A 15,763-nucleotide genomic window follows, 5' to 3' on the forward strand; every position below is an offset into this window, starting at 1 on the left:
TTCTGCCTGAATTTTCGTTGCACAAAAGACTGTTTCCGATTTGATTTTTTTCGATGTCATAATAATCGCCTCAAAATTTTAGTTCGTATCATATAAATTTTTTTAGATATCCGGGCAGTAGAGCCATCCCTGGAATCGATTCGATTATTCGTAACTTTACCGAAAATCATGTTAAACGCCTAATCTTCAAAAGATTTCAATGACACTTCCAAACAAAAATACACTTAAAACCTTAGGAAAACCAAAATTTTGAACTACTAACTAATTTAAACTGTATTCCAGGTTCTGTTCATATTTTTTAAATCAATTACGACGATTCGGTTTCTCGATCTGAATTTTCGCTGCACAAAAAACTAATTCCGATTTTATTTTTTTCGATGTCATAATAATCGTAAAGAAATTTTAGTTCGGGTCATATAAATTTTTTTAGATATCTGGGCTACAGAGCCATCCCTAGAATCGATTCGCTTATTCATAACTTTACCGAAAATCGCGTTAAACCCCTAATCTTCTAAAGATTTCACTTACACTCCCAAACAAAAATACGGTTAAAACCATAGGAAAACCCAAAGTTTGATCCACTAACTAATTTAAAGTGTATTCCGGGTTTTGTTCACTTTTTTAAAATCAATTACGACGATTCTGTTTTTCAGCCTGAATTTTTGCAGCACAAAAAATTGTTTCCGAGTTGATTTTTTTCGATGTCTTAATAATCGTCTAGAAATTTTTGTTCGTATCATATAAATCTTTTAGATATCTGGCCAGCAGAGCCTTCCCTGAGTCGATTCGGTTATTCGTAACTTTACCGAAAATCACGTTAAACGCTAATCTTCAAAAGATTTCACTAACACTCCCAAACAAAAATACACTTAAAACGAGAGGAAAACCAAAATTTCGAACTACTAACTAAATTAAAGTGTATTCCAAGTTTTGTTCATCTTTTTTAAATCAATTACGACGATTCGGTTTCTCGGCTTGTATTTTTGCTGCCCAAAAAACTGTTTCCGATTTGATTTTTTCCGATGTCATAATAATCGTCTAGAAATTTTAGTTCTTATCATATAAATTTTTTTATATATCTGGGATGCAGAGCCTTCCCTAGAATCGATTCGGTTATTCGTAACTTTACCGAATATAACGTTAAACCCTAATTTTCTAAAGATTTCTTTGACACTCCCAAACAAAAATACAATTAAAACCATAAGAAAGCCAAAAGTTTGATCTACTAACTAATTTAAAGTGTATTCTAGGATCTGTCCACTTTTTTTAAATCAATTACGTCGAATCGATTTTCGGCCTGAATTTTTGTTTCACAAAAAACTGTTTCCGATTTAATTTTTTCCGATGTAATAATAATCGTCTAGAAATTTTAGTTCGTATCATATAAATTTTTTTAGATATCTGGCCAGCAGAGCCATCCCTGGAATCGATTCGGTTATTCGTAACTTTACCGAAAATCACGTTAAACCCCTAATCTTCAAAAGATTTCACTGACACTCCCAAACAAAAATACACTTAAAACCATAAGTAATCCAAAATTTTGAACTTCTAACTAATTTTAAGTGTATTCCAGGTTCTGTTCAAATTTTTTAAATCAATTACGACGTTTCGGTTTCTCGGCCTGAATTTTCGCTGCACAAAAAACTGTTTCCGATTTTATTTTTTCCAATGTCATAATAATCGTTTAGAAATTTTAGTTCAGATCATATAAATTTTTTTAGATATCTGGCCTACCAAGCCTTCCATGGAATCGATTCGGTTATTCATAACTGTACCAAAAATCACGTTAAACCCCTAATATTCTAAAGATTTCACTTACACTCCCAAAGAAAAATACACTTAAAACCATAGGAAAACCTAAAGTTTTATCCACTAACTAAATTAAACTGTATTCTGGGTTTTGTTCAATTTTTAAATCAATTACGACGATTATGTTTTTCGGCTTGAATTTTGGCAGCACAAAAAACTGTTTTCTAGTTGATTTCTTTCGATGTCATAATAATCATCAAGAAATTTTTGTTCGTATCATATAAATTTTTTAGATATCTACAGAGCAGAGCCTCCCTGAATCGATTCGGTTATTCGTAACTTTACCGAAAATAACGTTAAACGCCTAATCTTCAAAAGATTTCACTATCACTCCCAAACAAAAATACACTTAAAACCATAAAAAACCAAAATTTTGAACTACTAACTAATTTATAGTGTATTCCAGGTTTGTTCAATTTTTTTAAATCAATTACAACGATTCAGTTTCTCGGCCTGAATTTTCGCTGCACAAAAATTTGTTTCCAATTTTATTTTTTCGATGTCATAACAATCGTCTAGAAATTTTAGTTCGTATCATATAAATTTTTTTAGATATCTGGGCTACAGAGCCTTCCTTGGAATCAATTCGGTTATTCGTAACTCTATTGAAAATCATGTTAAACCACTAATCTTCTAAAGATTTCACTTACACTCCCAAACAAAAATACACTTAAAACAATAGGAAAACCTAAAGTTTGATCTACTAACTAATTTAAAGTGTATTCTGGGTTTTGTTCACTTTTTTTAAATCAATTACGACGATTCTATTTTTCGTCCTAAATTTTGCTGCACAAAAACTGTTTCCGATGTCATAATAATCATCTATAAATTTTAGTTCTTATCATATAAATTTTTTTAGATATCTGGGCTGAAGAGCCTTCCCTGGAATCGATTCAGTTATTCGTAACTATACCGAAAAGCACGTTAAACCCCTAATCTTCTAAAGATTTCACTGACACTACCAAACAAAAATACACTTAAAACCATAGGAAAAGCAAAAGTTTGATCTACTAACTAATTTAAAGTGTATTTCGGGTTTTGTTCACTTTTTTAAAATCAATTACGATGATTCAGTTTTTCGGCCTGAATTTTTGCTACATAAAACACTGTTTTCGATTTGATGTTTTCCAATGTCGTAATAATCGTCTAGAAATTTTAGTTCGGATCATATAAATTTTTTTAGATATCTGGGCTACAGAGCCTTCCCTGGAATTGATTCGGTTATTCTTAACTTTATCGAATATAACGTTAAACCCCTAATTTTCTAAAGATTTCACTGACACTCCCAAACAAAAATACACTTAAACCATAGGAAAACCAAAAGTTTGATCTACTAACTAATTTAAAGTGTATTCCGGGATCTGTTCTCTTTTTTTAAGTCAATTAGGATGAATCGATTTTCGTCCTGAATTTTTTTTGCACAAAAAACTGTTTCCAATTTAATTTTTTTCGATGTCATAATAATCGTTTAAAAATTTTAGTTCGTATCATATAAATTTTTTTAGATATCTGGGCTGTAGAACCTTCCCTGGAATCGATTCGATTATTCGTAACTGGTATGCCACCTTATGAGACGCTTTATGGCAGGCCGTGTAGATCACCTATTTGTTGGGAAGAGGTAGGAGACCGAGCACTGATGGGACCAAAAATTGTTGAGCAAACGACGGAAAGATTTAGATTATTCGGACAAGAATGAAGGCTGCACAAGATCGATAAAATAGTTATGCAAATAATAGACAGCGGGATTTAGAGTTCTCTGTTGGGGATCATGTATGGCTGAGAGTGATGCCCATGAAGGGCGTACGTAGATTTGGTGTGTCGGGGAAGCTTAGTCCCCGTTACATTGGACCTTTTGAGATCCTAGAGCGAGTTGGCTCTTTGGCCTATAGGTTGGACTTACCACCACAGTTATTTGGTATTCATAATGTCTTCCATGTGTCAATGTTGAGGAAGTACGTGCTGCACCCCCAGAATGTCATTGATTATCAAGTTATAGAAGTCGGGGAAGATGTCACATATAAGGAAAGACCTATCGGTATTTTGGAATGGAAATGGAGGGTGATGAGGAACCGATCAATTCCTTTTGTGAAAGTTCAGTGGCAACGTCATGCTTCAGACGAGGCTACTTGGGAGCGTGAGGATGAGATGAGATGTCTTTTCCCCCAGCTTTTTGAATGACCAGGTATGAATTTGGGGACCAAATTCTTTAAAAGAGGGGGGGTAGAAATTGTAACGACCCTAAAGTGGGTCTAGGTGTTTTAAAACTTGACGTCAGTGTTTTCGCAATTAAAATGTTGGACTAGATATTTTTTTAATGCTTAATGTTAATTTCCTTGGTGGCACACAAATAATTTAGATTACATAATTTTATTTTATGGTGCATGGAATCAGAAGTTTAAGTGAAAGGGCCTCAATTAAATAGTTAATGAGATGTCTAACCCAAGTAGAAAATTAAGCCTGGTGGGCTTGGAATCTATATAATAAAATAGAACTGTTTTTGAAAATGTCTCAAAAGTGAGACATTTCAATGGCTCAGATCATTTCTGATATATTTAATGGTTCAGATCAAAAATTTTCCCGCCCACCTACTCACTGCACTCTCTGTCTACCCTCTGCGGTGCAATGAGAAGGGTTCAGAGACCCACCCACTGCCCCTCTCTCTCTCTCCCTCTCTCTTACTGCCCTCCCTCAGCCTCCTCCCCCCGTTGCCTCTCTCTCCCAATCCTCCTGTGGCGGCATCACTTTCTCCCTCTCCCTCTCCCCCTCCTCCAACATCCACCATCGCACTGCCCTCCGCTGCGGACCCCATCTCTCTCGACCTCTTTCGCCGAGGAAACCCGACGCCTTCTCATTGCCCTCGCCAGCGAGGCAGCCCAGAAACGAGGCTACTTCTTCTTCTCTGAGGCGTAGTTCATCCTGGAAGCTGACATCAAGGCCATGGACAAGCTCTAGAAGTAACACAGTGATGGCCAGTTCGGGTACAGGGTCCAGAAGAAGGTAAAAGTATAAAATAATGGAAAAAAACAAAAATGAAAGAGATTAGGGATTAGGATAATGATGGGATGGGATGAGATGAGGGAGGGACAACAGCCAGCACGATTGAATGATTTTATTAAATAATAAGATGTAGAAAGTAATAAGAAGAAGATATGGTCCCAAGTTATCTATTTAATAATCATTTATATAATAATCATTTAGTGTGAAATGGTTTTGCTTGACAAACAGTTTTCGTTGAAGGGGTAATTGGTCCGAATTTCAGACCCCTGGGTTTTTTTCTCTATTCCCATTTTACTGCAGTGCCTTCTGAAAATGAATTAAAAAGATAATAGTTTTTCATGCAGTGTTGGCTATCAGATTTCACGATACCATTTATTGTATTGCCACTCTTCTTTTATTCTTTAGTGAGTACTACAATTTGAACAATCTATGTCTCTTCCCTTGATGCACCAAAGAGAACTACTTGAAAATGTATAAAATGTATAAAGAGAGACCGATTTTTTAAAATGTATTAGAGACATATTTTAATAGTTGAGATGAATTTTAAATGTATATCAATGGTCAAAATTGGTTGAGATAAAAGCCCACTCACTCCCTCACTCAATGTCTCTCTCTCTCTCTCTCTCTCTCTCTCTCTCTCTCTCACATAAACCCACCCACCCACGCCATCGACGAGTGTGATGGTGGTGGGGAAAAGCGAAGGTCGATGGCGGGGCCAACTGTTGTGAGGGGGGACGGGAGGGACAACGGTGGCTGTGACGACGGTGAGGAAGAGCGGGAGGGACGACGACGGGTGGGGGCGAGGCGTTGCAAGCGACTGGCAGAGGGGCGATGGCAGTCCGAGAGGCAGTGTAGGGGGCGATGACCGTCTATAGTTAGTGGAAGGGATGACGGGGCGAGGCAATACGAGCGGCAGATGAAGGGGCATTGTAGACGGTGCTCGTGGCAGAGGAGTGACAAATTGCAAACGCTGCTCGCGACGGTGGATGGGCGACGATGGTGCTCGCATTAATTGGCCGTTGGTAGCGGCGAACCCATAGCCCCCGACCAGCGATGGTCGGAGACTCCAAAAATTTTTAAAAAATAATATATAAGGTCGAGGACTCTTTTTCAATGTTTTTAAAAAAAATTTAAAATTTAATTTTTAAAGCATTTAATATTTTTAAGTATTCTAAATATCAACGGTGTAAGTTTTTAAAATTTTTGGAAATATCATATAAGTTTTGAAATATCATGTAAGTTTTAAATAAAAAAAACACCAACAATGTAAGTTTTATTATATAAGAATTTGGCATTTAGAATTTGACATGGGTGGTTCAATTCTAAAAGAAATAAAAATCTCTTTTTTAAATCATTGATAATCAAATACTGGTTTTAGTGTAAAACTTTATTTAAATAATGATATCAAAGTACGTAGGAAGTTTAATTTAAAATTCAATATTTTTATCTTTAGGGGTTGAATATTTGATACTTAAATATTTATCTTTGGTTAATCTATTCTATTAAGTTACTTAAATATGCAAATATTTAAAAAGAAATTATTTATTTTTTTAATTCTATTTTTATTTTATTAATTTTATTTTTTATTTTAGACACGATAATTTTTTTATTAAAATAATATAAAAATCAAATAGTTCTTGCGTGGTTGGGGAACCCAAGGGTTTTCGACCACTCACGGTCGGGAATCTAAGGTTCTCTGACCCCGAATCGGGGTACCCCCATTGATAGTCACGACCATGGCGACCGACAATAGTGGTATGTATTGTTTGATATTTAATTTTTAATTTAATTTGTGTAGATTGTAGAACACTTAATAATTTTTTTTTTATTACAAAACGTTAACAAGTATACAATAACTTTAATTTCTATTTTTGGTTGAGTGTTTATATTTTTTTTTGCTTGCTCTTATATTTTGATTTACAAAATTAGTGAACATTATAAATCTTATATGTCTGTTTTTTATTTGAGTTTTGTAGAGCTCTTAATACAAGTAAAATTATTACAACATAATACGTATAAATTATAACTGTATTTTAATCTTAATATTATTTACATCGTGTCTTTAGAGCACTTATTGTTTTTTAAATATATATCAATTGCTGAGATGAATTTTAAATATATATCAATGGTTGGCGACGGTTGGTATGTATTGTTTGATATTTAATTTTTAATTTAATTTATTTAAATTTAGAGCAGTTACTGATGTGCTTTATTATATAGATTTAGTAATTTTTTATTATAAAACGTTAACAAGTATATAATAACTTTAATTTCTATTTTTGTTCAGTATTTTTTTTTTGTAATATTAGTGAACATTATTGTATTTTAATTTTAATATTATTTACACCATGCATTCTCTCTCACTGCCCCCCTCTCTCTCTTAGACCCACCCATTCATGCTGACAGTGGGAGGGGCAACTTGTGAGGGGGTGACAACAGGCAGTGGGAACGGCGGGGGGTCAAAGGGTGTGGGTGAAAGGCTGGGGGGCGATGGCGGATGGAGGTGTGCAAATTGGGGGGGCAGTTGATGGCCAACGATGCTAGAGGCAGTGGCGGGGTGATGGCGGTGCTCTTTGCGATGGTGGGGATGAGGCAGTGCGAGCACAGAGGGAGAGATGACGGGTCGGTGCTTGCGGCGGAGGGGCGATGATAGATGATGCTCGGGGCAGTGGCGGGGCAAGGGGAGCGATGGTCAACGAATGATGCTATTTGGGTGGTGGGTTGTTTTAGACAGAAAGTGTGGGGGGGGGGGGGAAAGAGAGAGAGTGGGGGGGATGGCAGAGGAGATGAAGAGATAGGCAAGATAGCGGATTTGGTCCGGTGGTGCGGCAGCGGGGAGCGACAGCAAGCGATGCAAACGGGTAGGGGGTCGACGGGACGGGTGTGAATCGGGAGCGGCGATGGTGAGGCGATAGCAGACGACATTGCTTTTTGAGGTAAAGGGGTAGGAATTTGAGTTCAGTGCTTCATTATTTTGCGTTCAAATTCAATATTTGATTTTTTTTAGTTGCACCGTGATAGCATGCATATTTATACCATATTTTGGCATTTCACCTCATTCTTATTAGGCCATTTGAAGTAATTTTTGCTGATATTTCATTGTTTCTATTTTATTATGCTTCAAATTATCCTTACACTATTTTCTATCTTACCTCTACTCTATGGATCCAGGCTTTAGGGAATATTGGATGGGCTAGAGAAGTGGCTCAACTAAAGGAGCTTGGGCCTACTAAAGGAGCTTGGGCCTACTTTCAAGGAGCAGACTTGGGCTCACTTGTTTTCTGTTGGGCTAGGCCCAATCCTAGCCTCCCTAGCCTTTCCTTTCTTGGCCATGTATTTAAGGCCTCTTAGCATTAATTTCCAGAATATCATGATGAGGAGATAGAAAGGGAGGAGAAAATAGAGAGGATTCTACCCGTTTTTGTTGTTGTAGCATTTTTCTGTTTTCTACATCTTTTGTTCCATTTTGTTTTCCTTGCTGTAATGATAGGCTAGAGCATTTGTAACCGGTTGTGTGTCTTGAATCCATGTGGAATTTGAGTCCCGGATGAGCTACAAGAATCTGGTTTGTTGTTTGTTTCTTATTCATTTCTATTTGGTTTAGTTTGGGCAGATTTATGAATGCATGGAGTTCATGGCAGGTTTGTGTGAATTTGCATGGTTTCATTTTCTGTTAAATGCTTAAGAGAGCAGAATGTTATAGCCGGTTGGTATAACATCTAGGAAATGAATATTATGTGCTTGAATGGTTGTTCTTGCATAGGTTCGGATAGGTTGAATAGAGAGTGAATGGCTGCATTTTGTTTACAAGAGATTTCTGCATTCATTTTGTTATTCCAATCATTCCAATCCTTGGACGGTTGTTGGGGATGCTTTGAGTTTGTTATCCGGATATCAAAACATCTAGCAAGCCAAGATATATAGGTAGGACGAGGAAGATTTCACATAGGAGACAAATACACAGCCGGTTGCATATCTTTTACTGATTTTTCATCCATCTTTATCTTTCTGTTTTGCCAATTAATTTTCTGTCAAAACCCCCCCCCTAAACAAACTGTTGGTTATGTTGGTTCTCCTTTGTTGGTAGAAGAAAGTGAGGCTCCTTGTGAGAGATGACCTAGGGTGCACTTTGCTGCAAACTAGAGAAGAGATGCAAACATAGATCTCTAATTCTGGAGTGGTTCGATAGCCGGCCACACCGTGCCTTCAGGCACGGGTTATCCCTAGTATATGTATATGGGATATATGTGATTTGGGGTTAGGCCCATGGTGAGAAATAATTTGGAAATAATGGGCTTGATGGTGTAATAAGAAAATAGGGAAAAGAAAATAAATTAAGTAGCATTTGTCACTCAAGCCCCTGGATATTTTTGTTTGTAATATGAAAAGAGGGTCATTTCATTAAATTCTGGAGCTGGCGTGCAGACCTGTACGCGCTCCTTTTTCCCAGCAGCCTCTGTGCACAAATATCCTATTTCAGTGCAAGGTGTATCCCTTCTTTTTGAATGCACTGTTCCATTGCTTCTTTAGTCCATCTCCGTGCTCTTCTTCTTCTTCTTCTTCTTCTTCTTCTTCTTCTTCTTCTTCTTCTTCTTCACATTCTCCATCCTATTCCCTCACTTCTGTTTGTTGCCGTTGTTTACTTCCTGTGCGTGGGTGGAACCTCTCTCTGATTTTTCATTCTCAACAGGTAAGTTCTCTTACCCATTTTTATTCCAATGCAAGTTCTTCTGCACTTCCACGTTATCTTTCATTGCGAGCTCTCTCTTAGATATATTCTATTTTGTAATGCAAGCTTCCTTGATTTGCAAACTGTTGCTTATTGTGTCACCTCGCTGTTAGTGTTTTCCACTGTGTCTATTTTGTGTATAAAGTACCTAGTTGTTGTGAAGTCCATTTGATGTCTCAAGTGGGGTTTGATTCACCCTAATATTTGTTCAGTGAATGGCTTTTCTTCTTACTTACAATTGGGTTCTGTTTAGCTCGTTGCTCCTTGTTCAGGCATTTATATATGTACATGTTGCATCACTGTTGGAAGCTCTCGCCCATAGCTGAATGTAAAATGCTAAGTCACCATTAAATGATTTCATTAAGGTATTTGGAGCAAATAGCAAAAGCCTCAACTGAAAATATATATATACTGTTCGCTTATATATGAGACCCTGTAACACCCCCTTTCCTAGAACTGCCCGAGAAGAGGTGCTACGGGGAAAAATAAAATAAACTGACTGATAAACTAAAATCTGATACCATAACTGAACATCTCAATCAACTGGAATAAAAGCTTTGAGTCAATACAGACTGGAAACCATAAACTTTGTCTAAGGCATAATCCCTCAACTGAAATGTAAAATAGATCTAAACTGAGAAAACACGATAAACTCAACAAACTCCTAGACATCTTTTATCTTGAGCGGCTCCACGTACACACACTACTGAATATTGCTGCTAGGCCCCACATCTGATACTCCCCTGCTAGAACCTGGAGGGGTGAAGAGTGTAAGGTGAGCTACAAAATCTCAACAAGTAATAAGCTGGAAAGAATACTGAAGCTGAATCGAAGAATATCGATATTGATAAATAACTCACTGAACTTGTACTGTATAATCACTGTCTGATTGCATTAATAAAAATGTAATGCACATAAACTATAAATTAAATGCAAGTATGCAACTTTGGCTCATAGGCCCACATAATCTGATAATACATACCTGTCTGATCTAAAACCTGCATACATAAAAACTGTAAGCACATACTGTGGGCAAAGCCCCTAGCCCCCTGGTTGCCACCAGGCGAGCAACTCATAAACTGAGTTGAAACTAAAACTGATGGGATCCCCGCGGACAAGCCGCCTGGCGCGCATAATGCAATGCAATGCTCACATAAATGCTAGCACACGATATGTAGTGCTCCATATAAAGTCATGCTCAATGCTCATACCAAAATGTATGCACATAATCTCACAAAATAATGCTGATCATGTTATAATAATGCTGAACATGATATGATCTTCATCTATATATTAGAATACAAAGATTCAATGAACTATGATTTAGGGTATGGGTATGATTAACTTATCATGTTCTGGCTTATGAATTCAATGTTGGAAGGTATTGAATACATTAATTGAATTAAACTTGAATTAGGACTCATTGGAAGCTAAATTGGATTTCTGGAAAAGTCATCCGGATATCAGGAAGGATATCTGGATATGATGAAAGACATCCGGATATGAAGAAGGCTCATCTGGATACACTGACATTCAAAGCAGAAGCTATTCAGATATGCTGGGAAGTATTCGGATATGAACTAAGACATCCGGATATGATTCTGGTCATCCGGATATCTCACTGATGCATTCTGATATAACTGGAGACTATTCGAATGAAAAATTCAACTTTTGAGGGAGGCATCTTGATATCAGGTAAGACATCAAGATATTATCTTGACCTTTCCGAATGTATAAACAACCCATCCGGATATCATACTCGAAGAACTTTAGATACATCCGGATACGATACAAGGTATCCGAATATTAGAACTTAGAGTAATAGAACTTGCAATCCAAAATGGATAAGGATTAATCGAACTTCCAATCCAAAATGGATGAGGATTAATAGAACTTGCAATCCAAAATGGATGAGGATTAATGGAACTTGCAATCCAAAATGGATGAGGATTAATAGAACTTGCAATCCAAAATGGATGAGGATTAATGGAACTTGCAATCCAAAATGGATGAGGATTAATAGAACTCGCAATCCAAAATGGATAAGGATTAATAGAACTCGCAATCCAAAATGGATAAGGATTAATGGAACTCGCAATCCAAAATGGATAAGGATTAATAGAATTCGCAATCCAAAATGGATAAGGATTAATGGAACTTGCAATCCAAAATGGATAAGGATTAATAGAGCTTGCTCATAACTTCACTGTTATACGCATATATATATATACGTCTCTATTTACTGATATAAAATCTGAGAACTCAATGAAGAACTGGAATAATTTGAAATCAAAACTGATATGAACCTGTAATGGAAGGGATTACAGGAAGAATACTTGCCTGATAGAACTCTTTGATCGAACCCTGGAGCGATCCTGAAGACTCTAGCAAGCCTCTGCTATCTCTTGGCCTCTTAGTTCTTCACATGGCGTGAAGAAAAGCTAAGCTAATGGGCTTTATATATAGACATAAAGTCCTAGATCTCTTTCCTTTTATAACTTGGAATCCCTCTCCCAATTGAACTTGGAGACTCTCAAAACCTTCTCCTATTGGGACTAGGAGAATCTTAATCGAATTCCATCTCATATATGGATTCTCATTCTTCTTTAAATACATAGTCCCACTTAATTAATAATAATACAAAAATTATTATTAAAACTCTCAAATAATAATAAAACTCCAAAATTACCTTCATGCCTTTGCATTTAATCCATAAAATAAATGCCATTAAATGCTATTTAAATACTATTCTCTCAATTAAAAAATCTAAATTGCCACCTTGGCAAATTCTTCAACTCCAAAATTAAATAGAATTAAATGCTATTATTTTCCTTCAAGATCTCTAAATTGCCACATTAAATAATTAATTGGCAAAATCTCTTAATCAAATACTTTAGCAATTAATTAAATAATTCTTGAATAAATACTAGGCCTTCTAATGGGTCGTTACAGACCCACTTGTAAATACATATATACAACATGCGTAATGAGCTGATACTCCTCAGAGATTTGTAAAGCTTATTAGAACGTGCCCTGCCTAGCTAATCCACCATATACTTATGCTTAACAGTCGTTCGAATGCCCCTGCTTTATTCTGCAAACCCAATTATATATATATATATATATTCACGTTCAGCTTCATTGACATTCTAGTTCTTTCCGCGAGCTCGTTCCAGCTCTTTTCCGCGAGCTCACACCTATATGCTCCCTGACCATAAGCGTAATCACGAGCTCGTTCCCGTGAGCTCATTCCTCAAGCTCATGGCTGCGAGCTCTTGCCGCGCGCCTGACATGAAGCTCATCCAGCGAGCTCTTGCTCAACCCCTTGACCGCGAGCTCGTTCGCTTGTCCTTCCCACAAGCTCTCTTGAGCTCTCTCCGTAACCTGCGACCTCAAGACCTCGACCTGTTCCCGAGCTCGTCCCATATGCCTTTGAATGGGAGCTATCAGCTCTCTCTGTAAATGTTTGCATTTTCTTTAATTTATATTTTACTTTCATTTACTTTAATACATAAATGTAAATAAGGAAGTACCCCCCATTTGGATTCAATAAAAATATCAAAAAAATCAAAATCCATAAAAATAAAAAGATAGAATTTTGGGTTTAGTACAAATTCATGAATTTGCAATTTTACCACCATTGAAATACATAGTTTCCATTTCTTGTAAAATTCATTAAAAATCATTTTTACAACAATGAATGCTAGTTATCAAATTACTGGGAGTTAGTTTTTCAAAATGAAGACATTTTCAAAAAATGCTCTAATTGGTCCTTGCCTTAGAGAAATTTCAGGTTTATGTTTGGCCAGCAATTTCGTGTGGTGTGGTCATTTGATTGTATAAGGCCTAATCATGAAATTGAGCTAGGAGCATGAATGCAAGTAAATGCATACATGTACATGTTTCATATATATATATATAAATGTTTTGCGCACCTATTATTTTGCACGGAGGGAGAAAGGGTACCCTAGAGCACCTGACACGGGACGAGGTGGCTATAGCCTGGCAGGTTGGCTCCATATTTATTGTGAGGTTTTGTCTATGTGATACACTTTGGCATGTGTTGATTTATGGCTTGTGAGCCTATGAGATTTGATTCTGATATTAAATTTATATGCACATTTACATAATAGTACATGGTGGCATGATACATTTAACTTGGAATTGATTAAGTCTTAAATTGTGATACTTGTATACATCAGTCTAGTTCTGGAGTACTCTCTTTGATGTCACCTTATTCTTGATTTTTCCGATGTCATAATAATAGTCTAGAAATTTTAGTTCTTAACATATAAATTTTTTTAGATATCTGGGCTATAGAGCCTTCCCTGGAATCGATTCAGTTATTCGTAACTTTACCGAATATAACGTTAAACCCCTAATTTTCTAAATATTTCATTGACACTCCCAAACAAAAATACTCTTAAAACCATAGGAAAACCTAAAGTTTGATCTACTAACTAATTTAAAGTGTATTCTGGGTTTTGTTCACTTTTTTTAAATCAATTACGACGATTCTATTTTTCGGCCTGAATTTTTGCTGCACAAAAAACTATTTTCGATTTGATTTTTTTCGATGTTATAATAATAGTTTAGAAATTTTAGTTCTTATCATATAAATTTTTTTAAATATATGGGCTGCAAAGCCTTCCCTAGAATCGATTCGGTTATTCATAACTTTACTGAATATAACGTTAAACCCCTAATTTTCTAAAGATTTCATTGACACTCCAAACAAAAATACACTTAAAACCATAGGAAAACCAAAAGTTTGATCTACTAACTAATTTAAAGTGTAAGCACCTTAGGCGAATCCGACATCGACCATGCAAAGGGGGGGAACTGGGCATATAAGTGCGGAGGGTGTTCTACATAATGACACAGATTTTGGGATTAAATCCCAGAACAATAAAACCGGGGATTGGTTGCGACCTGAACTGGACAATACGTTGCTACGTGGACCCTGGCCGTTACAAAATGGTATCAGAGCCAACCCCCAAGCCTCTGAGCGCGGTGGTGGGGCAAACCTCAGCGAGGACGCTGAGTCCCAAGGGGGGCTGCGTGTAAGCACCTTAGGCGAATCCCATATCGACCATGCAAAGGGGGGGAACTGGGCATATAAGTGCGGAGGGTGATCTACATAGTGATGCGTGTTTTGGGATTAAATCCCAGAACAATAAAACCAGGGATTAGTTGCGACCTGAACCGGACAATACGTTGCTATGTGGACCCCGGCCGTTACATAAAGTGTAATCCGGGGTCTGTTCACTTGTTTTAAATCAATTACTACGAATCGGTTATCAGCCTGAATTTTTGTTGCACAAAAAACTGTTTTCGATTTAATTTTTTCCGATATCATAATAATCGTCTAGAAATTTTAGTTCGTATCATATAAATTTTTCTAGATATCTGGGCAGCAAAGCCATCCTTGGAATCGATTCGATTATTTGTAACTTTACCGAAAATCACATTAAACCCCTAATCTTTGAAAGATTTCACTGACACTCCCAAACAAAAATACACTTAAAACCATAGGAAAACCAAAATTTTGATCTACTAACTAATTTAAAGTGTATTCCAGGTTCTGTTCATGTTTTTGAAATCAATTACGACGATTCGATTTTTCACCCTGAATTTTCGCAGCACAAAAAACTGTTTCAGATTTGATTTTTTCTGATGTCATAATAATCGTCTAGAAATTTTTGTTCGTATCATATAAATTTTTTTAGACATCTGGGCTGCAGAGCCTTCCCTAGAATCGATTCGATTATTCGTAACGGTATCGAAAATCATGTTAAACCCCTAATCTACTAAAGATTTCACTTACACTCCCAAACAAAAATACATTTAAAACCATAGGAAAACCAAAAGTTTGATCTACTAACTAATTTAAAGTATATTCCATGTTCTGTTCACTTTTTTTAAATCAACTACGACGATTACGTTCTTCGGTTTGAATTTTCACTGCATAAAAAACTGTTTTCGATTTTATTTTTTCCGATGTCATAATAATGGTCTAGAAATTTTAGTTCGTATCATATAAATGTTTTTAGATATCTAGGATGCAGAGCTATCCCTGGAATTGATGCAGCTATTCGTAACTGTACTGAAAATCACGTTAAATCCCTAATCTTCAAAAGATTTCACTAACACACCGAAACAAAAATACACTTAAAATCATAGGAAAACCAAAAGTTTGATCTACTAACTAATTTAAAGTATATTCCG

General features: G+C 36.4%; 1 protein-coding gene across 1 annotated transcript; it reads left to right on the forward strand.

Moving 5' to 3' along the window:
• The first annotated feature begins 3,594 nt into the window (after positions 1-3,594).
• On the forward strand, positions 3,595-3,987 carry LOC127805566 (uncharacterized). The gene has a single exon (XM_052342320.1). The coding sequence runs from the start codon at positions 3,595-3,597 to the stop codon at positions 3,985-3,987; it is 393 nt and encodes a 130-aa protein (XP_052198280.1).
• The last annotated feature ends 11,776 nt before the right edge of the window (positions 3,988-15,763 follow it).

The sequence above is a fragment of the Diospyros lotus genome, chromosome 7 (assembly GCF_014633365.1).
Source record: "Diospyros lotus cultivar Yz01 chromosome 7, ASM1463336v1, whole genome shotgun sequence".
In the NCBI taxonomy this organism is placed as follows: domain Eukaryota; kingdom Viridiplantae; phylum Streptophyta; class Magnoliopsida; order Ericales; family Ebenaceae; genus Diospyros; species Diospyros lotus.